Here is a 25,513-nt window from a genome sequence, read left to right on the forward strand (position 1 = left end):
TTTCCCCAGGAGCCATAGTGCACACAGCCACAACCCAGTTTTGGCCTGGAAAGCAGGCACATGCTCATGTACACCAACAAATTGCATTTCCCACCTCTTTCCTTCAGAGAAGCACTGAACACCCCAAAACCCATTATCTGCTGCTAGTGGTCCACGAGCCCTTCTTGCCTCACACCTGGAGCTCCTCTTTTACCATACCTCTTGTAAAGAGGTTTAAAAGAGAAGGCTAAAGAAGAAAAAAAATAATGATGAAACAAGTTCTCTGAGTGGAAGATGCTGAAAAAACACTGAACACCAATAAGCTCCTACTACCTTAACTCAAAGGTCTCTGCTATGTTGCTGCTGTGTATCAGGTTCCAGAACAATCTTCTGGCTCTTGACTTCACGTGGAAGGCAAGCAGGTTTCTCTCTTCGAAGCCCTCTAGCGATGGCCAAAGGTGCAGCAGTCACCCAAGTACTCTCTTTGAGTGCAACCCGGAGATAAAACATAGACAAACCCTTGCACAAGAAATCACCAGCCACACCAGGTCAAGATGGCCATGTCTCAAGGAGTACATAAAAGCCCACAGAGCCATGCTAAGCAGAGTGTTTGTGACCATTTATCCACATTCTAAGTAACTATTTGTTCTCCAAAGGCTGATGAATATGGATATTTTGTGAACAATAATGGATTAGACCCTAATCCAAAACCAGCATCAATCCATCATGATTCTTAATTAAGACCCATGGCAGCGGGGTTGGAACTAGATGATATTAAGGCCCTTTCCAACCCAAACCATTCTATGATTCTGTGTGGAAAATTCACAAGAACGTAGGCATGATACTAAATGTCGTTTTTTTTTCTTTTTTTTATTCCTATCCCAAACGATCCAACTTTTAATCTGTATTGTGCCTCTGCAATAGATGTAATTTCTGTTCTTCACTGAATATACAGCTCCTGAACACTTGAGATTTCACAACTATATTCATTCCATGCATTACTGAGCTGCAGAGATCAGTAGAAGAAACAACTTTTCTTTTTTTTTTTCCCTAAGAAAAATTCCTGTTAACTGCCAGCCAGTCTACATCCCTCTCCAGATCCAGCACTGAGACAGGGATGCTACCGTGTCAGCAGGTCTTCCCTATGAAACTACAACACACTGCCCAAACCCGCTTGTTTGCATTCTTCAGCTTTGTCAACAGCTGTATGAAATTCACCTATTACAGAACCAGCTATATATTTTTATATCTCAGAATGGCAAATCATTAGATCCCTCATATGCAACAACGTTAAAATGAACATTGTTTCCCGCAATGAAGTCTGCTCTAACACCTTATTTATATTAGGATCACTTTATTGCCAAAGAAACTGCTGATTTAAAATCATACCTATCTAGTATCTGGAGGAAGAAAGAGTGGTATCCAGTGAATTAGCAATGCTACCACACAAGCATATACAGAAAGGGCAGGCTGGACTTTTGATTCCAGACTTCACTTTAAGCAAACAGATGTCTTTCAGAGGTAGATCTACTTTGGCTACCTGGATTAGCCCACTCAAAGCTTGTTTTCTTTAGCCATTCACTAGCCAAAGCACTATTAAACTCATAATTAACACGGTTCTTTGCCTGCAAATATAAAGCAAGGTCCAAAAAGTGGTTCACCTAAGCCAGTCTCCCACGGGTCACCAGATCAGGCTTCTTCAGCATAGGCTTTTTTGTACACACCACTAGAACTGAGCTTGCCACCCAGCAATTCTTTGCTCTGACATTATCCTGAAGGCTGGAATTCAGAATCACAACAAATGTTATGGAAATGGTCCAAAGCAGAAAGCGAAGTAATTTCTGAGGCAAGCAAGTGGACTAAAAATAGTCTGTTGCACAGTGGAAAGAATCAGAAAGTGGGGGAATCCCTGCAGAAGACTTTTACACTCCATCCTTTATTCCCAAATCCACAGGTGTAGAGCACTACAAACACTCCCTGAGCACCCAGGCTGTCAGAAATGCATCACAGCTGGCTTCCCTCTCAGACTGAGGCTGCAAAGAGATGGCTTTGGGGCTAGTGTTCCCCAGGCAGCATCACGGCTGTAACTCTAAGGAGATGCTGATGCTGCTGTGAGCCAGCTCCCAAGCCATTGCCTCTCCCACTCCCTGCCCGGCCTGGCCCCTCTTGCCCAGCCCCTGACTAGCTTTTACTGGGGTGAAAACAACAGAAATCTAATCTGTAATAATATATATATTTATAGATATATTAATAAAAGTGTGTATATACATATAAATAAATATACACACATACACACTTTATTGCCAGTGGATCTCTCTGAATGATGGAAGCAGATAGATGGTGGTCCTAGGGGAGCTGGGAAAGGGGAGGAAAAGAGGCAGGGTTGCCCCTGAAGTAGCAGCCAGACATCAAATTGGCTTTGCTGTATTGTAAAATCACATCTTGAAGAAGTAAGTAGAAAATGGGGAAAACCCATAGACACCTACGTAATGAGAAAGCACTGCTATCACAACAGGATGCTGTCTGAACATTTACAAATAGAAAATGCAATTGATCCTCCTTTCTTTCCTGCCAGGGGAAGAAATCCTTTCCTGAATTTACATGGGTGTTTGTTTGTTTACATTTGTAAGCCCAGGAAAGATAATGAGTTTGCATTTTCAAGCTGGTCTATCCATTTTTGCAAGAACGGTGCAAACTCTAACAATTTGTGTTGCAAATGAAGACAAGGTTAGGTATATTTCCCCAAACTCTTTTAATGAGAATTGAGGAGCAGCAGCAATTCTGAAATAGGAACCGACATCACCCTCAGGGCCTCAAATCTGAGTGGAGACTTTGTCTGATGATGCAGCCCCCTCTGATCTATAAATCAGTGTACCTCTATCATTTTGTAATTGACTCAAGGCTTTACATTTAAACAAACTGTTGGGAAGGGATATAGTGAGAGAAGGAAATAAAAATTCAGAGTGAAAAACTATCTAATTTATAAATAATGGGTTTGCCTTACAGGCTCAAGGAGAGGAAACACGAATAAATGCTACAGAAAAGGCTGCTGAGGTAAAATACACAAGAGACAAATAAAATCCTCCCTAATGGCGCTGCCTTTGCATCAGTATTTCCACAGCAGTGACTCACAGCTGCCTGGCCACCCGCAGCCCTGGCTGGGAGGACAGGTTAGTGCTGGGGGGAGCCCAGCAGCCAGCCACAGGGATGCTGCATCTCCCTGCTGCCTCTGGTCTCTTTACTCAATTACATTTCCATTCAGTAGAATATTCCACATTAATAACATGGTTTTCAGGAATTACAGACACTCTCCTTTCTTGATCTTGGACACAGAACCAAGGTGTTTTGCCAGGCCAGTAACAGTTATCTGAAGGTCTGTGGGCTGCTGCATTTACACTAGGATTTCCACTTTCTTACCAGCTCTAGAATGAAACACTAACATTCAGTTCAGTTCATGAAGGAGGAGCTACACTGGAAAATATCCTTGCCCTAGTGAAACACTGCAGAAACACCTCATACACCAAATGACACACAAAAAAAAAACCCTGGAAGTTCATTTCTGGAACAGACTCCTCTACTAAACAGAGAGGGACACTTGTAAATACCCCCATGCTGCAGATGTAGGTGCAACAGAGAGCAAGCTGCTGAACTCTCATCACGTCTTTTGCACCAGTGATGTGCTGGGTAAAGAAACTACTGTTTTACCAGGTGGACGTGAGGCAAAACACACCACCAATGTGCTTTCTCTCCATGCAGGAACAGCAGCTGTTTCTGCTGCTAAACTCACTCGCTTCTCACAGGCACACCTTCCAGATCCAAACGCTTGAGAAATAAAAGCCTGACACAAAAAAAGTCAGCAGGGAATCATCAGAACAAAAAGATGCCTCCTTGGCTAGACCCCCATTGGTCTAATCATGCTTGAAGCAGGTCTTACTAAGAAGAGACAGCAAGGACAGGAGAGCAAAACTAAAACTTGTACTTTGTATGAAGCACAAACCTTTGCAATTTAATAACAACATCTTTGCACTTTTATTTATCAATGGAAAATGTCCTCTGCCAGCGGGGATACACAAAGCAGAGTCAGTGGCTTTAATCTCTTTTGGATTAAACCTACCTAGAGGAATGTTCACAGGCCCCTTGTCCAAAAGACTTGCAATGCTTCTAGGGTCAGCAGAAAAACAGCATCTTCTGCACTGATCAATTGAACTGCTTTGCACAGCATCTTCAAGGCTCTTTTAACACTTGGCTCAGCAGTGTGCTTCCCATTGCATATTCAAGAGACAGAGCACAGGGGAAGAAGAATACTTTCCTGTTAGGCACAAGGGGAGCGTTTATCATGGTTACAAGTCAGCTTAGAGTACAACGAATTCCCAGGTCCTTCAGCATTAGCCCTTGCTGCCTTTATCTCTAGATTTAGGAGCTAAGCTTTAAGACTGTGCTGTAGCCAACTCCCTACATAATCACTCAAACTGCATCCTGCAAAAGGAGCACTGTCAAGAGACTTAGACCAAACATTTTTTTGTCTCATTAAATGTTGGAGAGTAACACTGCTATTTTACATTTATATCTACACATACACATGTTAAGAAAGAGAAAGACAGAGCTCACACAGGATAATCTCAAATACACAGTACAATCTGTGGGCCGGTAAACTGAAGAAAGAACCAAAGGGAGACTTTAAGATGCTCAGAAGTAGTTTGCATGTGCTACCCTGCACACATTCCTAGTGCTGCATCACTCACTTGAAAGTCAAGCATCAGAACATCTTCTTTAAAAAAAAAACAACCTCAAACATCTACTTCCACCTCCTGATTTACTGCAGAACAGTGGCCAGCTGACTGATAATGGACAGTGGCTAAGGTCTGCCTACCATTCCCAAAGCAGACACTATAAATTTCAGCCTCTCCCTTCTCCACACAGTCTGCCAGCTTTCACATAACTTGTTGGGACTTTGTATCTTTGGAATTTTTCCTCCCCTCCTCATTAAACTTGGCTGAAGCTGGCCAGCAGATCCAAAAGATATTTGGTGAAAAAGAAGGCAGGACACACATCACTATTGCCAAGAAGCCTCATTTCCTTAGGAAGTCAAGATAAAAATGTGGAATGTTGCAGCAAAAACAGGAGGAGCCCACAGGCAGGTGCAGTTTATGAAACTATAGTTAAACACAATCAAGAAAGATTATATTTCAAGCAGACATATCCCTTTTAACATAAACAGAAAACCAATTCTCCTGTCTTTGATCTTAATGCCCAAGCCACATTTTAAAGTGCACTTCTGCAAGACAGCAGTTCATGCTGGGCCAGGGATCTCTTGCTTGCCTATTCACAGGCAGGAGGAATACACCGCAGACAAAAGTTCGGCCTAGATACTTGCTAAAATCAAAGCACAATGCTCTGTCATAATCCTCATTGGTTTTACTCTACCCAAACTGGCAAGAGCACACATGCTCTAGCGCCGTATTGAGAGGGTTGCCTTATTTTCCTTGAGTAGACAACATGTCTGATTCACCAGGGGTAAATTAAGCTGTGCTGTTTGTCTGACAGAAATGATACAAAACGAGGCCCTGTACTTCTTGCTATTATCTGCACACAAAACATTTCTGTTTCCCATCAGAACTGGAATCTCCTCAGACAGCTCAAACAAACAGAGCTCAGTGGTCGGGAAGGCAGCAGTAAATTGCCTGTCTTGAGGCCACCTGCATGAACACTCCCCTCAGCTCAGAAGATATGCTCCATCACTAGAACTCGCGCAGGCTACTATTGCTCAAATTCATATCAGTGTAGGTATGACCTGTAGATTAAATATCACAACTGTGAAAGCATCCTCACACTACCCACACTGAGCCTTCACCACTGCCCGTATTAGGGTCCAGAATTCCCTAACAAAGACATATGCTAGCAGTCATTCATATACATACGAAATCACATTGTCATTAGTGACTTCCTTGTCAGTGCTCACAGCAGGTCTCCAGATGACTGCAGGTACTAAGCTTATGACTAAAAGAAAACAGGCATAGGATTACAGTTAAATGTATGAATATTGCCCACTTGGACTGATAAACAGTGCCCAAAAGCTGGAATTCAAGCACTTGTCCTACTCATTATATGGATAGTAACAGACGTCAGTAGCTCACCTAGATGACTTATCCTTTCCTTTGAGTGTGTCAATGCAGTTGCACCATCAGACCAAAGCAAAGAAGTTTTTACAGAAAAAGTCCAGACTTGTCCAAAGAGCTCAAGGCTTGCAGAGAAATCTTCTTAATACACAATCCTGCCCTCTCACTAAGTCAGCTGTAGCCTACACAGCCTCCTAGTTTCCATTATGTTCCAGTACTAAACATGTGCTCTCACAAAGCGATGAGCAGTAACAGATTCCAGTGCCAGAGCTGCGCAGTATAACCTGAGCATCATCTGTTGTGCTACAGCATTGCTATCTGGTTCTCTGACAGCCAGGTAGGCAAAATTTTAAGGCTGTCTCCTTAAAACAAGGAGATACTTCTGCACTCCAAACTACAGTAAAGTTCCCTTTATGTGGCCATAAATTCAGTTTGAGTAATCTAAACTACATTATAACTTGCAGAGCATTGGCAAAGCATTTTTTCTGCTAGACAGGACAAAAACCTTGCACGTCAGACCTGGCATAAGCACACAGATGAGGAGAAGGCAGAGGCAACACAGCTTTCTTGGCACTTTCATAACACAATGATCCATGATCAAGCTTGAGTATGAAGCCATCTCCTGGCCTCAGCTAAAAAGCCATACAACAGGAGTTGTGCTAAAAAAGCACCATGAAGCTGCCACAGTCAAAGCTCTTCTGCTGTTGACAGGTAATAGATGCTGGTGTGGTAGCAATGATGCACTCACGGATCTTAAAGGCAAAAGGAAAACATCTGTTTCTCCTAGCCTTGAAACACTCAGGTTCCAAAACAGGCATGTTAAAATATATAGAGCAGTATACCTGCAAGGACAACTGACAATAGGCAGTGCATGCAATGCAGTCAGTCTTCCACTCGGGTAAAAAACTTGTACTGAGAAGAAACTGTATGATGAAAAAAAGCAAATATAGAAACAATCAGGTATTTTTCTTTTCCCATAGCCATTTTTTTCCCACCAACCACAGCATCAGTGTGAAGTTGCTCTTCACTGGGACTCAGTAATGCAGAGCCTTGGTGCTTGGCACCAGCTCTCTCCAGTCAATCCATGTTGTGTATCATATCCCAAGCTGCTGTGCTTGGTAATAGCCACAGTGTTCTGCCCTGACTCAAACTGCATGCAGAGCTCCCTAGTCAACCTCCCTGTTGCAGCTGCATCAAACCTGACATCTTCCCCTTCCCAAATAAGCTCTTCCACTGGTAGTCTTGCTAACCGCCCCAGGACTCGTATGAAGAGAGTGGAAGTCTGCTCTTTACCCAAACTGGTGCTAGCACTGCTCCAGGAAAGTTTACTGTATCACATCCAAAAACTGTAGATCTGACTCAAGCTGGGTGTTAGACGTATTTGCCTTGCTGTGAGATAAAGTATGACTGTAAGGACAAAAGGCTCCCCAGAGTTAAATGTCACTCTGTTCTGTCAGGACTATGAGCAGTAAGGCTTAGCACTGCCCTGCCACCCAAGGACATGGATGTTGCGACATGTCTGATGCCGTGAGCTCCCCCCGCTGTGCAGAGCCCTCACCATGAAGATGGACTGGACCCGTTCTGCCCAACCCAGGCAGCGTGGACCTGATGTGAATGCAGGAGAGCCTGGTTCCAAAAGGGCATCAGCCAGCACCACGGGGCTGAGCCTCCCTCCATCAGGGTCATGATAATGCATGGGAAGAACCATGCCAAGTTCCTGGGCAAGGGCATGCAGCAGAAGTACTAGTGGGAGCTCAAATTAAGAAGGGAAACAGTCAATTATGCAAATGCTCTGCAACTCAAAAAAGGCTGCCCCCCTGGCTGCTAGACTCTTGTAGCTCTTTTTGACCTCCCAAACCAGATGTTACAGCTTAAGGGACCACTCTGCCCAGCTCTGTTTTCCTCTGAACTGCAACAAGCAAGCAGGGTGCCAGTACTCCCCATGGGAACAATCTAGATTTTTAGTACCCTGATCCATTCTCCCCAATTCATATCAAGAGGAAAGGATATGGCAAGGGCTTTTGGTAATTCTACTGGCTTCAGGTTTGCTTTGGCTAGCTTTGCAGTAAGCACAGGCGTGGGCTGCTGTATAAGTACAGTGCTGTATCAGGTAGCTGCACTAAGCCAGGTAAAGCAGTACATTCATGTCTCCACAATAGAAGGCCAGCCCATATTCAGTTTCTCTGGACTGGCTTAACCCAGTTCTGTTATACAGTGCTGTGAGGATCTGCATTTCCCAGTCTTTTCACATGAAGCATCAACTTCTTAATGTTTTCATTAAGATCAAAATATACAAGACTGTCTCCAGGTTCTCATGGTAAATAAATATAAATATACATATACATATACATATAAACAAATGTTATGGTAAACTTTTGGTAGTTATCATTTTTGTTTTCCCCTCATTTTGTCTGCCTGCATGTGTGGGAACACACACATTTTTATTTATCTGCAGTCTTTCTGCAGATTGGTATTGGATATGTTACAGACTATGGATAGATCATCCACATGATCGCAGTTTATAACACCACGTAGGCCATAAGATACAGACTCATAAGAATCAAAGTGACTTGCCTACTGCAACAGAAAAAAAAGCAGTCAGCAGAGTCGGGAAGACAGCAATGAATAATTCGGGTAACCTTTCCTGTCTAGGTATGGGAGATGTGCCACGTTTCTCTGCAGGCCTGGAGGTTTTGGTTTGGGGTTGTTAATTTTTGTGCAGAGCACATACAGAAAGGGCAACACAGGCAAGCACTAAAAGCTTGTCTGTCTTTCATAAATCAGCAGGATACGGTATCCAGTTGTTTACTTAGCATAATTTTACACAGACTAGACTGGACAAGTCATGAAACACTGGGCACAAGAGCTGAGAAATACTGCTATTAAAAAAGGCATGTAGAAAACTTTCCCAAGGGATGCCAAGCGTGTGTGTGGGAAGAGGCAGGAGGAAGAAGCAGCAGCGTCAGGGGTTATAACGAACAGAAAAGAAGAGGTTGTGTTTTTCCCCCAAAATCAGTTACTAAACCTTTCAAAGAGAAAAGCATCACTGGAAGGGAAACACAGGAGTGACACTGGAAACCAACTGTGCACCTGCACAGAAAGCCTCCAAAAGAGTTAAGCAGAGTCGAGCCGCCTGTTTAGGGTGTAATGCAAGTTAACAGCTTAGATGCAGTCAGATTTGCCAAGTAAGCTTTGCTAAGGTTTTAAATGTTATTTATTTCACAAGAAAATGGATTCTTCTAACTAAACAGTGACTGCCAAATCTCGCAGTGTACTTGCGTTGCATCTGATAACATCGGTCATGGCCCAGCTGGTGTGCTACAGGGCTGCACACCAGTAGACCGCAAGGACCTCATGGGCAAGCGAGTTGGAAGGGGTCAACACAGACTGCACACCGCCTTCTCCAAAACAATGCCCCAAAAGGAACAGAGACAGTAAAAGGATTAAAGACAGACGACAGCAATCTCTCAAATGATGCCTCCCTCCATAACATGCATGCAGCCTGAGCTTTGCCCTACATATATGCACATCTCAGAGAATAATTTCTGAAGCATGTATACACTGATAGTTCATATTGTTCCCCTTTTACGGTCATTGGGCTCATTCCAACAGCAGAATAGCTTTCAAATCGATGAGGACTCGTGGGGGTTTTATTTGTTCTACGCTCCAGTGAAATTTTTTTTCACCCTACATGCTCTCCACCTTCACCCTCAGAAAGTGAAAATAGGACCTACATATGCACCATTCTGTAGGAAGACTTACAGATCTTTAGATCTTACAGATCCTTTAGTGCCTCTGCTTTAGTGCTGCAGATGTAAAGATCTATAAAGATCCACACAATCTTCTAAGCCTTTTCTTAATTTGTTTAGAGAGGAGGAAAGTGGAAGAGACAGGAAAGTTTTATGCACATCAACACCCCCCTAACGTTTCAGGCAGCAGTACTAACTAGTCATAATATATTCAAAGATCAAGCTGATATCTTCAGCCCACCTCTTCTTTTCTCATCCTTACCACCATTCTTTTCAAAATTAAAATCTGAAGAGAAAACCACAAGAAAAGCTGGGAAGGATGAACAGCATTTCCACAGCACCATGTAAGTTACAGAGCTGTGATGTTTCTTCCAATGTCTCTAGTCGGAGGTTATACCACCTTGTTTTCTTCATGCCAACCAAAACTTTTTCAGGAAAGCCGTCACTCTGATTTTGACATCCCTCCCATGCGGGTGATCAAAGCTGTACAGCCCAGAACTGATGTAACCTCGCTGATCCTGAGCAATGTGTGAATTGCAGAACTGGGGCTTTGAAAACTGAAAATTTGGGGTGTGCCCACAAAGCGTGCCAACACATTAAGCTTGCTAATTTGTCAAGTGTTTGGCAAAGCAAGTACTAGATCAGAGGTATCCCAGAAGAAAGTCTTGGATCTGTTCTCAATGCAGGTTAGACAAAACAATCTGATAACCTTCCATGGAACTGCCTGTATTTTAAGCAGAAAGGCATTAACACTGCCAGTGACACATGCACAGAGGCAAAAATCACCTAGAGGTTCCATAGATGCTCAACAGAAAACAGAAAAAAAAAACAAAACAAAACAAAACAAAAAAAAAAAAAAATCACAATTTCAGTTTTATAGAAGTTTCCACTGAAGCCTCTTTCCCCATGGACACAGATACAGTGTTATCACTGGCCTACAAGAGCAGTTCACCTAATTGTAGCTCCTGAAGCAGGTGGAGAAGGTGTATTTGAGGCTGTGGTCCCTTAAGCATTTCTTTCAGGGCAGTGCTGACAGTGGCAGTCACTGCCCTTTCTGTCCCACATGCTCTCTCTACCATCCATAAGCCTCCATCTCCAGGATGGAGATGCGCAGTCTGGCAGCAAAAGGAGGTCTTCATGACACCATCCCTTGAGGAACTGATGATGAAACTTCATGACACGGACATCTCTGTCAGCAATGTCAATCTGAGCTACTGCCCCTTCTCTACCATGCCTGGCAACAGCTCTTTTCCAGTCTCACACCACCTTCTTCATAGCGACAGCACAACTGTTTGCGATGTCATGTGCTAGATCAGCAAACCAATGCAGGTTATAAATAACCAGCGGAAAAAGAAGAGCGAGGGTATTTTAAACCTGGAACCATGGCCTGTTCACTGATCCAGGTCACCATCTGGTCCCAGGGCAGTTGTGCTGGCACAAGTGTTGGGAAACAGGCAAGGAACCAGCAAGAAAGAGTGGACAGGAATACCCTATGGCCACATTTGCCACTGAGAAAATAGTACATGCAATGGTATCACTCATGCTTGGTGTTAGGAACAGTATCATCCGTGCCTGGTGTTAAAAACTGGAGCTGACTTTACATGACTTGGAAGAATTTACACCACATTTTTAGCCTCCACAGGCTCACTGCTTAGAAGCAAAAACACATGAGCTCCACTGGTAGGAACGACAACACTTTCAAGCTGCATGCGGCTAACATCTCCAAACTCCTCCCTCTGATTGCCCTTTAGCCCCTGAAAAAGCATGAGCTTCTGAGATGAAAGTCAGACAATGCCAATATACAACTGGCTTTTCAAAAACAGCCAAAAATTAAGAGTTTCAAAACATAAGCCATCTCCCACAACATGAGCTCAGCCATACTACACACAGCATTTTTCAATTGTTTTCCTTTGGCTGTGCAACCTCTCCATTACAACTGTTCGTGATTAAGATAAGCTATTAAAAACAGAGGGAGTGTACAGTACAGCCAATCTTATGGAAGAAGCCTTCGCTGTGCACCGTCCAGCAAGCTGCCCTGTGTAAAACCACTGCACAAATGGAAACATTTGCTGTGCAGTGAACATTCACTGTGTGTCAACACACCTTCATTCTTCTCTGGTTTGCCTGCTTGTTAACTGCAGCAAAAGAACACTGCCTCCTCATGAAGGCAGCCTCTGAAAATCTCCAGCTGAAAACTGATTTTTATCAGGCCATCTTACAAAGCAAGAATGTCTACCTCTTGGCAGACACAATAGCTTAAGTTAGAGAGGGGCAGTCACACTGCCCATCGATCACAAGCAGATTCAGAGATACGACTTAAGTCCTACCAGTTGACCTAACCCTGCTTTCTTGTTTCCTTACCTGTTTACCCAGTACTCCCCAGGCACTCACCTAGGAGTTTCTGTCCTTCTGCAGCCATTTTTACTTGCTGGCACCTATGCACACACCTAACTATAACACACATTTTGCATCAACACCCTTGTAGGAGTTTTGCTTAATATAATGAGCTTTCCAAAGCCCTCCTGCCCTGTACAATCCACATGCATTAACATAATTTTTCCCCTAATACCTATAAAAGATTGAAGAGTTCAGAAAAATAAGACGCTTGGTTTGAAGAGGCACAACCTCTCTTCAGAAGTGTGGTATCAGTCAAGCGTTGCAGATATCACACAGGAGGATCCCATTTGATTTTAAATCTGAAGCTGTTGTTAATTTGTGGATGTAACTCCAGAAAACATGAATGGAATCAACGGGGGAAAACCCATGCTTTTCCTGATCTGTTTTGAAGACATAATTTAAACTGATTGCTTTTTGAACAGCATAAACTGCAAGACATCTAAGGATTCAAGTATAGGCATATATTTTTTTATTTCTTTGGCTGGGTTAATTTCCCATCTTTCCCATCTAAAGCTCCACAGTAAATCCCCCGGGTCAGTTACAACTACTACTTTACACTGCTGAATTCTGCCAGCAATCTGCTCATCATTCCTGCAGATGTTTCTGCTTTCAGACTTCTTGGAACTTCATTGGACCCACTCCTATGAATAAATATATACCCTTTGTAGGCTGCAAATGTAGCAGTGAAACTACCGTCCCCTAAGTCAAGCAGCCTCCTCACCTTTTTTGGTACAAGCAAGACGCTACATTAAAGAGAAAAAGGTAGGAAGCGGGGAATCTGACTTTTTTCCCCTCTTCTGAGAAGTGTCTGTAAAGGGAGTGCTATGTCTGCTCATATGTCCTGGGAGCAGCCAAAGCAATCTGTGAAGAAGACCAGAGGGCCCTGAACAGACATCTCATAAAGGGCAGATAGGCTGGAGAGGTTAGGTCCGGCAAACAGAAAGCAAACATCCATGTGCAAGGACTATGCCCTTCAAAATAAATACGAGGTAAGCCATATGCCATCTCTTATTATTAAATTTTACCCATATTGTTAATAAAGTAGATTGTTATTCTGCTCACCTCCGTAACGTCCATGACTTTGATGGCTGCCAGCTGACCTGTCTTGACATGTCGACCCTGAATAAGAGAGAGAAAAGTCAGCGCCAGCATCTCACCCATCCCTTCAGCATGCACAGAGCAAAACATTCAGACAACAGGTCCAGACACTGTTTTTTCCCCAGCTGCACTGGACCCTTCTGATATTTCATATGAAAAACAACACTCTGGAAGGATTAAAAAAAAGGGTTTTTTAAATGTTCTTATACAAATCTTAGAACCCATTTCTTTGTCTCCACATTAAAAGGATGATTACCAAGATTAAGTGCAGACAGATTACATTCACAGCTTCCCTTCTGTTTACTTTAGCAAAGCTCATACTCGGTAATGATAGTTTATTAACATGCTAGAATAGTTAAACTCACCATATTGCATGTTTTATTTCCATGCACCAGCACCTAGTACCTGGGTGACATATAACTAGGTAAATTCAAGCATGCTTAGGGGGTTGCAAAAAGGACATTTCTCTTTGTTTTGGTCTTCACCAATGAAAGAAAGTGAGTTTTCTTCAAGTGATGCATCAGACCTGCAACAGCTCTCTTCGCCTGTCTCACAATAGCTAGACAAGAACAAGACGTTGTCTCCCTTCAGCTACGCCACCATAAGGGTATGGTTTCTCAGTACAGCTGGAGCTGAATTAATAGATCCCAGCTCCTGCAGCAGGGAGCTCCAACCCTTCCTTCCCCTGCCTCCCTCCAGCCTCCTGTCACATATTTCTCCTGGGAGCACTGAGCTCCTTCTGGCACTCATCAGATCATATGATAAGCTGATTGAGATCACTGAAATGGTAGAAAGTTAACACAGAAAAAGCAAACTGCAGGGTGGGGCAGGGGACTGCAGATCAGGAAATTAAACTGGTTTGCTCTGCAGTCAGAGCAGAGCCAGAGCTGGCAGGAGGCGAACTGCACGGCTGGGAGGCAAGCAGCACCACGGGCCCCTCCAGCTCCAGCCATGGTTGGGCTCTAACTGGCCTCAGCTGACTCTGACAAAACCCCTTCTTTCTCCTGTATATTTTTACACAAGGTGGGGCCGTACCAATTAGCTGTGCTGTACTTTTATTCCAAACGCGCACTCAGAAACGGCCCTAGGATTGGTGTTATCCAGCTCTCCACGTAACACCCAGCAGGCTGCCCTGAGACTTCCAGACAAACAGCCTGGTCTCGCAACACCATCGTCCTCAAAGGCTCCTGTCTGAATCAGTCATGCTTGCCAGGAAGAGGTGTGCCCACTACACTTCTTCACTTTTATCACAAATTATGATAAAAAACCACAACAAAACACTGCATTAAAGTCACAGTTCCTTTACCTTTCATCCGACCAATTTTTAAGTTTCCTAGGCGGAAACGTATACATAGCATCCAGTATAGCTGATGGACATCAACAGTATATTTTTTTCTTGGACTGAATGCTTTATCTCTTTACAGATTCTTTCAAGACTGGCACCCCAGAACTGAAGCACCCCAAACCACCAGCCTCTTTGGAGAAATCCTGACCCCTCCACGAAGCCAATGGCCAGGCATACTGCTGGTGCAGTAGAAAGGATGGAATACTGCAGAATTCACAGCCTCCGCTTTCTTTCACAACTCTCATTGCGCTTCTCTCTCCCCTTATTAACCAATCCACATGCTTTCTATAAATAAATCACTGTACTCAGGCTTCTGCCGGCTCTGTAAACTCCCTTTATTGCATGCATTTCTTTTTACAGCTTGGTCTCAAGCTGGTTTCGATTCTAAAACAAAGTTAGGGTCGTAACATGTGCAGTAGCCAAGACTGACCTCACCTTGACCTTACTACTTCTTGAACCAAAGCCTTTCAGCAAGCCCAGGAGAGATGCAACTCCAATTTCCCACCCTGGATCTCTGCCTAATGACAAAAGCCTGTGGTCTTCTCCTCAGGATTTAACATCCCACCAAGGGAAGAGAGGGAAATGTTTTACACTGAGGTGGAAGAACGCCTTCTCTCAGCACTGCTCCTATTTTCCACAGCCCCGTGGAAGGAACTAAAAGGCCCAAGGAGATGGGGAAGCACAGTCTGAGGTACAAGAGGAATATGCTAAAGATAAGAGAAGAACAAGGACCTCTCAGAGGATAAAAACTCACAACACTGATGAGGAAGAACACTGAGGAAGAAGAAACATTTAAAAAAAAACAGTGAAATATGGTTCACCATTAATTCTGCAGCAAAGCGGGGGTGCCAAAACAGTGATAGAACATACGCCTATCAGAGAAAGGGACACAGAGAACGAAGCAGCGAGACATCCACAGGATGCCACATATCTTATGGAAAGTTTGCTCTATTTGTCTTTTTAAATCTACAAACTACTGGTGGGCTTGTTATTTCCAGAGAGAAGCCTCACGCTTTCCAGGGCTCAGCTTCACAGCTATTCTCAAGACTATGTTCCTCCCTGTGAGACTGGCCCACTCAGGATGACTAACATGCACCAGCCCAGCCATCCTTCCCCTGCAGCTTTACAAGATCCTGCTGGTGCCTCCACTAGACCCTATGAAAACCTGGGCCATGACAGCTACAGCACAGAGCAGCGATTGCTCATGTTTCACTTTGCTGTTTCTGCAGCAGGGATGGGAAAAGCTTCTCCATAAGCCTCCTAAGGGACTGGAAAACAAGGGAACTGCAGACTGTGGGAAGTGTGGGCTGCTCAGTATCCCAGGCCAAATTTAAACCCCAGTCATTTCAGAATATTCTTTAAAATTACTCCAAATACCCTTTTCATAATGTATGGAGCATTCATACTCTAAGCATCTACAACACATATGTGGGGGGTTGCATGACATTCATTTACATGAGAGAAGTAAGAGGACATTTTGAAACCACATTCTTTTCATTAAAAATGTTTTTAGAGGGAAGGAGAAAGCAAACATCACAAGCACAACATATAAGCATGAGCAGAGACTTTGTTTGTTTATCTGCTTAACAGCTCAAGAACAGACTTGTCAAACTATTAGCATGCTGCTATAATTTTGCTTGCAACATGAAATGGCTAAGCATTCCCATTTCGGAAACTGATCTTCAGATTTTCATAGCCAGCTTTTGCCTTGGAAAAATCTGTCTGCATTAAGAACAATAAAATAAAATAAAATCACAAAGTGGTTGAATGCGACAAAGGAACTACAGGAGTTGTAGATAGGAGAAACCCTCCAAATTCAGCCTCCTGGGATAAAAATTTATTCAAGTCTAACTCCCAGGACACTTCATAAATGTGGTAACCATTAAGGCCCCATCCAGACACCATCTCAGCAACACCACTGGCTAACGCTGCAGCAGGACAGCATTTTTCTTGCAGAATGAAGCCCCTGCTTTACCACTGTCTGGAGTTGTGGCCCCTTGGGGTGTCCCGGGCTCACCTATCCCCAGGGCACAGCAGAGATTCTTGAAGCTGTGTTTCTGGCGTATCTGAACAATGTCACCACCAGACTGCAAACCACGACCCATGCTAACTGAAAACAGCAGCTTCTTAAAATACTGCTAGATACCAAATACCAGAGGCTGGGGATCACAGGGTAAGTGTCCCCTGGCCAGAAAGTTAAATGTGGATATGAAATATTCAATGAAGTTGAGAGCAACCTAGATGCATCTTGTTAAGCATAAGATGACTGTTTCCAGAGCCAATGGCCTGAGGAGGTTGCAGAGGTTGTGCTGCATAGTAACAGCAACAAGTAGTAAAGGTTATGTCATCCAGAGAGCGAGAGTCTGCCCTTTACCAAGTCTCAGGGTAGGAGCCACAACAAACTATTGCTACTGTCACCTAAGCCTGGCTCACACCACCATGAAAAAGAGCCCACCAACACATTCCCTTCATTTAGACCACGTTAAGATTCTATCAATCAAGATTTCCAAACTACTTGTAGTTTCTTTTGCATCCTCCCTGCTTTTCTTTCCGTCTTTTCGTTAATCTATTCATATTAAAGCACTTGATAATCTCCTAAGGAAGCAACGTAAGAATATTTAAGACTGCTACTGCAACATTCTATTTTTAAATAGCCTGTTGAGGTGAGCATGTCAACATATTTGAGCCTGCTGACCCCAAATCTTGTCCTGTTTCTTCTCATGAGGATGACAAAAAGTTCACGTACATATGGAGCGGTTTAAAATACAGCTATTCTCATCAACACAGCAACACTGCAGCATTTCACTGGATCTTAAACTGAATGCACTACTTAAGCATATTCCCAGTCATGTCTGATAGCAATACGCTGTTTATTTCTCATCTCAGTGGGCTTTAAGCATGTTGAAAAGCAGAGGGACAAGGGGAATCCTTGGTAGACTGCCAAGATCTGCAGAACATTATAGATTTCAAACCTACCCACACTCTCCAATTCAGTTAATACACCTACTTCTTGCCTCTTTCTTTCTCTGCACACGTTATTACTGTAAAATTTTTGCTTTGGAAAGGTTCAAAAGCAAGCAGTGTTATGTGCTGCTTTTCACAGTGTTTTTTTTCCCCTTAAGATGCCTTAATGTTATCAAAGAACTATGCAAATTAAGTGCAAAAGAAATCCTATCAGCTCATTTACCTCCTACCCCCCCGATTACCCAAGACACGTATTCCACAGTAATGTAGTTCTCCTACCGGCACAGTTTCCGGCCTGTGTATTAACGTGCCTTCTGGGGGACTGTTCCTGGAAGCTTGCTCTCCAGCTAAATGACATGGAAGCAGAACATGGGGCAACATCACACATTAAGGAGGGAAGGCAGCCTGTATGACTCATGGACTTGCAAGCTTGGATTACCCTGTGCACTGTACACAATTAAGTCTTTGGAAAAATACTCCAACCTCCTAAAATCCTATGCTGACAGCTGTGGAAGGAAGAGCAACTAAGTTGAAAAAATAATCTACAAAGTCACATTTCAGTTTCTACAACATACAAAGAAGCAGCAGGCTACATTTAAACATACTATGGTGTGAAAACTCACCATGGTACCACCACTTAGTAGTGCTGCACAATGCCCCATGCCAAAATTAACTTCTCAGTTTCCATCTTATTTAGTTGACTCTAAACTCTTACCAGCCTAGGGCAATAGGCCATGGAGCAACACTCTACTATTAAGCTGCACACACCAGTGCAATAAATGATACCTTATTATTCCAATGCATGTTTACCATCAGCTCTTTTCGTCACTCGCCAACACAGAAAGCTGCAGACCAACCAACTCTGCACTGTGAACACTTGGAATCTACAAGACATTTCTTCCAACTCCCCAGAAAGAGTAGGTCTACCCCATGAAAAACAAGGAGTAGTGCTTGTGGAGGAAACAGAACATGCCTTTTTGACAGGCAAAAAGACAGAACAGCACGAAGTGAGAGCAACCTCCCCAGTTAAAAACAAATAACAAAATATAAAATTTGTATTTTAGACATTTTCACCTAGTTGCATTTGTAGCCAAAATAACGCTGCTCCCACTGATACAGCATTCTGTAAGCTAAACCATAGGCTCCAGTGATGGAGATAAATTTGTAAAAAGAGGGATAATGTTCATCTGGCATGGAAGCTCCTTCTAGAATAAAAATCAGCAAAAAACCTCAGAACAAAAGCCTAGCAAATCACCACAGAAACACGAGAAGAAAAAAAGGTCAACATTAATGTTCTTTCTTCCTGTTAGATGATTTCTAAACCCAAACCAACCAGAAGCTATTGAAGACTCCCACTGTTTAAGACAAAGGGCAGGATTCCGTGTTTTCCCTCTGTCTAACTCCTGACATCAAATGCCTGGAAAGCAGAACAGAAAACAACATACTCTCTTATCCTGCTTTAGATAGCCACAAGCTCACTAGCTGTCTACTGAAGAAATAATAATGACAATTTATTCATGCATAGTACTGCATTCTGTGAAGTATGAAAGACGCAGTTATTATCACTCCTGTACTTCCAGGGACAGAGTGAAAAGATGTTACCCGCTAGTAAGGACAAAGAGTTCCATGCACTGATTTTTTTACTTCAATTGCTAGTTTTGTGGTAGCCTTCCCACTCCAAAAGATGCTGGATATACATTATCAGAGGCATTTCCTTCTCTCAAAGAGCTCATTGCCTAAATAGGAAAAAGGAAAGGAAGAGAAAAAAAAAAAGAAAAAAAGAAAAGGATGGTGGGGAAAACCATGGCAGAAAGCCACAATGTAAGTTTCCCAGGATCACAACAGGTCAATGGCAGAACAAGAGTGAGGAGGCATATCTGCCGCCAACTCCCAGCACCCTGACCAGCAGTCCACCTCACCCCGCCAATTAGCAGATGTTTTTGCCTAACAGGAGAGGACAGGAAGAGAATTGCAATGGCGCACAGCTCTGCCCCTCCATCAGACACCCTAGCCATCACCTGGCTGCTGCATCAAGCTTTGTTGCTCTGCAAGCAGCCACCAAGAGCTTCCTGCCCCAGATTCAGTGCTGCTTCTACAAGGACACTCAAGCTAACCAGCTTGAGTCCCCAGCCTGGAAAACACCCTCTTCAAGACCCATCCTTTCAGCCACCACCAGGCTATGCCCACATTTAGTGATTTTTACTAAACACATAGTCACTCATTTCCCCTTATAAAAGAGTCCCGACCCTGAGCCCTCTCCAAGAGGAGAAGGGCCTCTAACCTTATTATTGCTTTTTTTCTGCTTTCAAACATACATACAAAATTTAGTTGGGACACTATGGAAAGACACCAAAAAAACCCAAACTAAAACAAAAATAAAAGAATAAAAGCAGAGTAGAGGCACACCTCCCACATGGACACAGTTGGCTCAGACTATATTTGGCTTCCTCTGTACACATCAGCTAAAATCTGCTGTGTCCAGCTCTCTTTCATATCAGTTCTTCACCCTACTATAATGGCTTTACCAGTCACTAAATCCACCCCTCCTGACACTGATTTGTCTCTTTGGACCTCCTGCAGTGGTCTCTTATGCAGAACCATTTCTTTCTGGCAACTATAAATAAAAACAAGCCAGATGGAGAACATGAAGAGAAGAATTTAGACCAAAATGATTAAACATATACTTGCAGATACAAAATGACTACAGATACAGATGACTTATTACTGTACACCTCAGAAGCCACTTTCATCACCAAATACCCTCTGTCGGATCTCAGCCACCAACTGAAGGAGAGGCAGGTCTGGTTTGGTGGCACAGCCATAGCAAGTCCTGGTATTTATCAGGCTGCAAGGGCCACCAAGCTACCACCAAAACCACATAGTGCCACTTCAGATGCTTCTACCTCAGACCAAGTATGGTCCAAACTGACCTGCCACGGATGATAAGGGCTTTGAAACAACACAGGTGCCTCCTAAGCTGGGAGAGACAGCAGATAAAGGGCAGAGTCTCACGATCGCTTCACCAGAGTGACATTGAAATAAACCTGGATAAAAGAAGCTCAGTGCTGCTTCTCTTTTGTTTGTTTGCTTTTTAAATGAATTCATACAGACATTTAACTCATCATCCCTGGATGTGTAAATCTGAGCTCTCTGACCGAAAGGAGCAATTTACAGCTTGTGGCCAAGGCCCTTTGCAAACCCAGGCAAGCCTGGACCCATTTCACTCAGGCCACCACCAAGAAGCTGCTGAGAAACCACCTCAGTGTTTTCTGAAAGAGAAGGGGAGTTTTCCCTGGCAAATTTAAGTATTTAAGCATTGGGCATATAGAAGCGCCACAAGACATACTTCTCTTTGGGGAAAAGAAAATCAAAACCATAGTTAGTCCCTGCCTCTCCATGCACAAATGCTGTTGTAAGCAGCTTGCACTCTTCTGGAAGACACTGTCAAGAGGTTATACACCACAAGAGAAGGAAAACCAAGCCCACACACACCCTACCAGTCTTGTTGCATTCAATCTACTGCCAAAAAGCACGGCTCTGAAAGACAGGCAATATCCACCCCAAGGCAGCAAGGGAACAGTACCCATCACCAGGTGGCATCCAGAAGGTACAGACAGCATGCAATCAGCTATACTGCTTCAGGGACCTGGCTACCCTAGGTACCATCCCAAAATGTCCACCAGCCTCCCAGAGGGCACCAGGAGGGGTATTAAATAGAAATCAACAACTTCTTTAACTTCAAGTACACTAAACCAACAGGGGAACTAACCTTATTGTAAATGCAAAAGACCTGGTGGGAGGGGAAGGGGAATGGGAGAACAATTGGCTCCACTGCTTTTATTTCCCTTTTTAATATGTTTTGGGGTTTGCTGTTGTTGATTCAACCCACTGGACAAGGAAGAGCCCAACACACACACAACTGCATTTAGTTGACCCCACTGAGACAGTCTCGCCTTTTGTCTAGCTGCACCATGAGACACTAACAAACCTACTGTGTAGGAAGGACCTGAAGCTATCATTGGACTGCTTCACATTAATGAGGGGCAAAGGGAAGGAGAGCTATTTTCATTTGTACACCATTCCGCCAGAACAATACAGCCAAGCTGAGCAGGGAAGGCAGGCTGTGCAATGAGTTTTATTTCAACATGGTTAAAATCGAAGATTTCACATCCACAACCTTTAAAAAATTACAGAACATCGAGAGTAAAGAGAAGTTAAGGAAGCGTTAAACATACATTTTATATATGTGTGTGTATATATAAAAATATATAAATTCCAGTCCGACTGTCAGTACTCCTCCAGTGCTACAACACGCAACAAAGAAGGGCTGGAACGGTGTGGTTTATGCCTTTCTGCTTTTCCTGCTGAGGGCAGACACTGACTGACAGCCTCTTTCCTTACAAACATGAGCAGCGCCACTTCCAGCTAGTCACATCGTCTCGCCATTATGGACTAGGGAGCTATAATTTACAAGGCAGCAACTGCTGAAATTAAAATGCAACTTCTGGGGCACCAGATATGCTGAGAGGGTGCTACAAGAGGAGGCACTCTTACAAAGAATGGGGACCATGTTTTATACTGTGACCTGTCTGTAAGAGCAAATTAAGAAATACTTTACCAACTTGTTTGCAAGATGCAAAACACACATTTAGCCTGGAGTTGTGTGTATTTCAATTAAACGAGAGCTTGCACCAGGAGACTCTTTCCAGCATTTTTATCTTCTGATACCCTGCCAAGTACATCTGTGATTCTAAAGAAAGAAAAACCCACCTTGTCCTTGAGAAACTGGCACATGGCCAGCGAGTGATCCGTAAACAGCTTTGTGTCCACACAAAACTATTTTCAAATGCTCAGGCAGTATTTTCAGACCTCAAACTATTTCTGCTTCGTCAGCACAGGAGCCTGACTCAGAAATCCAAGCCCATACTAACAACCCTTTCTGTACCAGAGTCGCCAGCAACAAAACCCCAACCTCAGAGGTTGCCGGGCCCTTTGTTTTTTTACTTAGCAGAAAAAGGTCCAAGCTGAACAGTTTCCTCTCAGTTTCTACCTGGGTAGTATTTAAGCTGTGCTCCCAAACCCTGTAGCCAATGTGTTTATTATATGAAAGGGCCACACGACGGAAAAGCCATTATGCAACGTACTCGACTCGCAGGTTAATCCATGGAGAAGGACGGCATTCATTAAGGAAATGGAGCCTGTGCGTTCTCTGATTATTACTTTTTACCGAGTACTCAAGAACACACCAAGTACCTCGCAAAAGCCAGTCAAAACACGTTCACCCGTCTTAAATAACACACCACGGGCCTTCACAGACCTAGCTGTGGCAAACAAAAAAGGAAAGAAATTCCTTTGGAGGACCTGTAAAGCAGACCCATGGTGCTGCTGCCATTGCTGCCAGTCCCCACCTGCCCTGCTGTGTGCTCAGTGTACAGATATAATGTAGATTAAGCAAAAGTTATTTTGGTGCAAAGGATCTGTCAGGTATCTTTCTACAGGAAGAGCCATCAGATCAATACCTGGCTACGAGCCTGGTGTCACAGGCAGAATTTTGAGGTTTTGATCATGGGTCAATTTGCACAACACCAGGCCTGATGTTGAAGGATCGGGTACACCCACCTCAAAGGGGGGACATGATCGCTAAACAAAAGTTTGCAGGGCTCACAGAAAGAGCTTTAAACTGGATTTGAAGGAAGAAAGGGATAAAAACAGGCTCACTAGAGATAAGCCTGGGGGCACCACACCAATGTTTGAGGGACAATGCGCTAGCAAGGTCCTTTGTACTGCTGTCTCCATGGAGGTAGGGGATGGAGAGCCATGTGACAGCAAAGACACAAGGGTTATTGATGCATCAGAAACCACGGAAGCACCCGAGAACAGTCACATGGGAATTACAGTTTTCTTGCACCAAATGAAGTACATCTACACCAATGCACACAGCATGGACAACAAACAGGAGGAGCTGGAAGTCATTGCGCAGCTGTGGAAAACTAGGGCGTAGATGCCATCACAGAAACATGGTGGGATACAGCTGGAGTACTGCAGTGGATGGCTATGAACTCTTCAGAAGGGACAGGCAAGGAGGGAGAGACAGTGAGGTAGCCATGTATGGTAGGGGCTGTTTTGAGTTTCTAGAGCTTAATGATGGTGATGACAGGGTTGAGTGTTTGTACATAAGAATCAGAGGGAAGGCCAACAAGACAGACATCATGGTGGGAGTCTGTTACGGACCACCCAACCAGGATGAACAGGCAGATGAAACATTCCATGAGCAGTTAGGAGAAGTCTCACAACCACTAGCCCTTGTTCTCATGGTGGGACTTCTGGAAACACAACACAGCAGAGGTGAAACAGTCCAGGAGGCTCCTGGAGTGTGTGTAAGATAACTCCCTGAAGCAGCTGGTGTGGGAGCCAACTAGGGGAGGCACCCACTGGACCCGCTATTTGTGAACTGAGAAGCACCTGTGGGTGATGTGAAGACTGGAGGCATGGAGATCATAAAATGATAAAAGTTCTTAATTCTTGGAGACAAGAGGGTCAGCAGAACTGCTGCCTTGGGCTTCCAGAGGGCAGCCTGTGGCCTGCTGAGGATCCTGGTTGACAGAGTCCTTGGGAATCAGTCCTGAAGGGCAGAGGAGTCCAGGCCAGATGGACATTCAAGAAGGAAATCTCAAAGGCACAGGAGCAGGCTGTCACTGTCCCCATGTGCAGAAAGATGAGCCGGTGGGGAAGACCGGTCTGGCTGAACAGAGAGCTTGGGCTGGAACCCAGGGAAAAAGAAGAGAGTTTATGAGCTTTGGAAGAAGGGGCATTAAGCTGCTGGAGCAGGTCCAAAGAAAGGCAACAAAGCTGGTGAAGGGCCTAGGGCACAAGCCCTGTGAGGAATGGCTGGGGGAACTGGGGTTGTTCAGTCTGGAGAAGAGAAGGCTCAGGGGGGACCTTATCGCTCTCTACAGCTACCTGAAAGGAGGTTGTAGTGAGGTGGGGGTTGGTCTCTTCCCCCAGGTAACAAGCAATAGAACAAGAGGTAAAGGCCTTGGGGTGCACCATGGGAGGTTTAGGTTAGATATTAGGAAAGATTACTTCACAGAGAGGGTGAACAGGCTGGATTGAAACAGGCTGCCCAGGAAGTGGTGGAAAAACTGCTCCTGGAGGTATTTAAAAGACCTGTAGATGTGGCACTTAGGGACATGGTTTAGTGGTGGCAGTGCTAGGTTAATGGTTGGACACAGTCCATTCACAACCATATCACAACCATTTTCCAGCCTTAACAATTCTCTTGATTCTATGATCTTAGTCCCCAGTACACACCTTCTGTAACTGTAGGTAGGGTATACACTGTAGACTTTTTTTTTTTAGGCTTTCTACTAACAACTGCACTTGGGGAAAACAAAACAAAGCCCCACACTATTTTCTCATGACACTACACGTAAGTATTCTTATCCTGCTTATGATCCAACACCAGTTATTCCTGCAGACCGCAAGTCATGACTCTGGAGCACAACTGTCATTAGACGCAATATAAAAATTGTTAGTTGGAAAGGCCAAGCTTTTGGTTGTAAATCATTCAGCAAACTGGAACAAATAAGACAACTTAGTATGCTCCAGGACTGCAGAAAACGAGAAAGGACCAAAATTCAGCTTTGGAGGACCACTAATAGGTTTTTGTAATCACTTACAGCCAGGCAGCTAATCACAGCATCACCATCCATGAAACCTCCCCAATACTGCACAGCTTCCCAGGCAGCAAAGGGGAAGAAATAAGGGGGTGGTAAAGTGCTTCAACCCCAGTACAAGCAGCAAGGCATCCCTTTGGCCCTGCCAGCATTATGGCAGCCATGCAGACATGGAGGAAAGAGACAGCA

The 25,513-nt window shown here is 43.9% G+C and overlaps 1 protein-coding gene across 9 annotated transcripts in view; it reads right to left on the reverse strand.

The window, feature by feature from the left end:
• MAP4K4 (mitogen-activated protein kinase kinase kinase kinase 4) overlaps positions 1-25,513 on the reverse strand; it is a 165,090-nt gene that overhangs the window by 76,203 nt on the left and 63,374 nt on the right. For all 9 annotated transcript variants that reach the window (XM_061459638.1, XM_061459639.1, XM_061459642.1 and 6 more), the window contains exon 3: positions 13,304-13,360. In XM_061459638.1, the coding sequence (XP_061315622.1) occupies positions 13,304-13,360 (57 nt within the window). The remainder of the gene's footprint in view (positions 1-13,303; positions 13,361-25,513) is intronic.

This window comes from Pezoporus flaviventris, unplaced genomic scaffold, assembly GCF_033815535.1.
Source record: "Pezoporus flaviventris isolate CSIRO_AGI_PZ_B2104156 unplaced genomic scaffold, CSIRO_AGI_Pfla_v1 ptg000030l, whole genome shotgun sequence".
NCBI classification, from domain to species: Eukaryota; Metazoa; Chordata; class Aves; order Psittaciformes; family Psittacidae; genus Pezoporus; species Pezoporus flaviventris.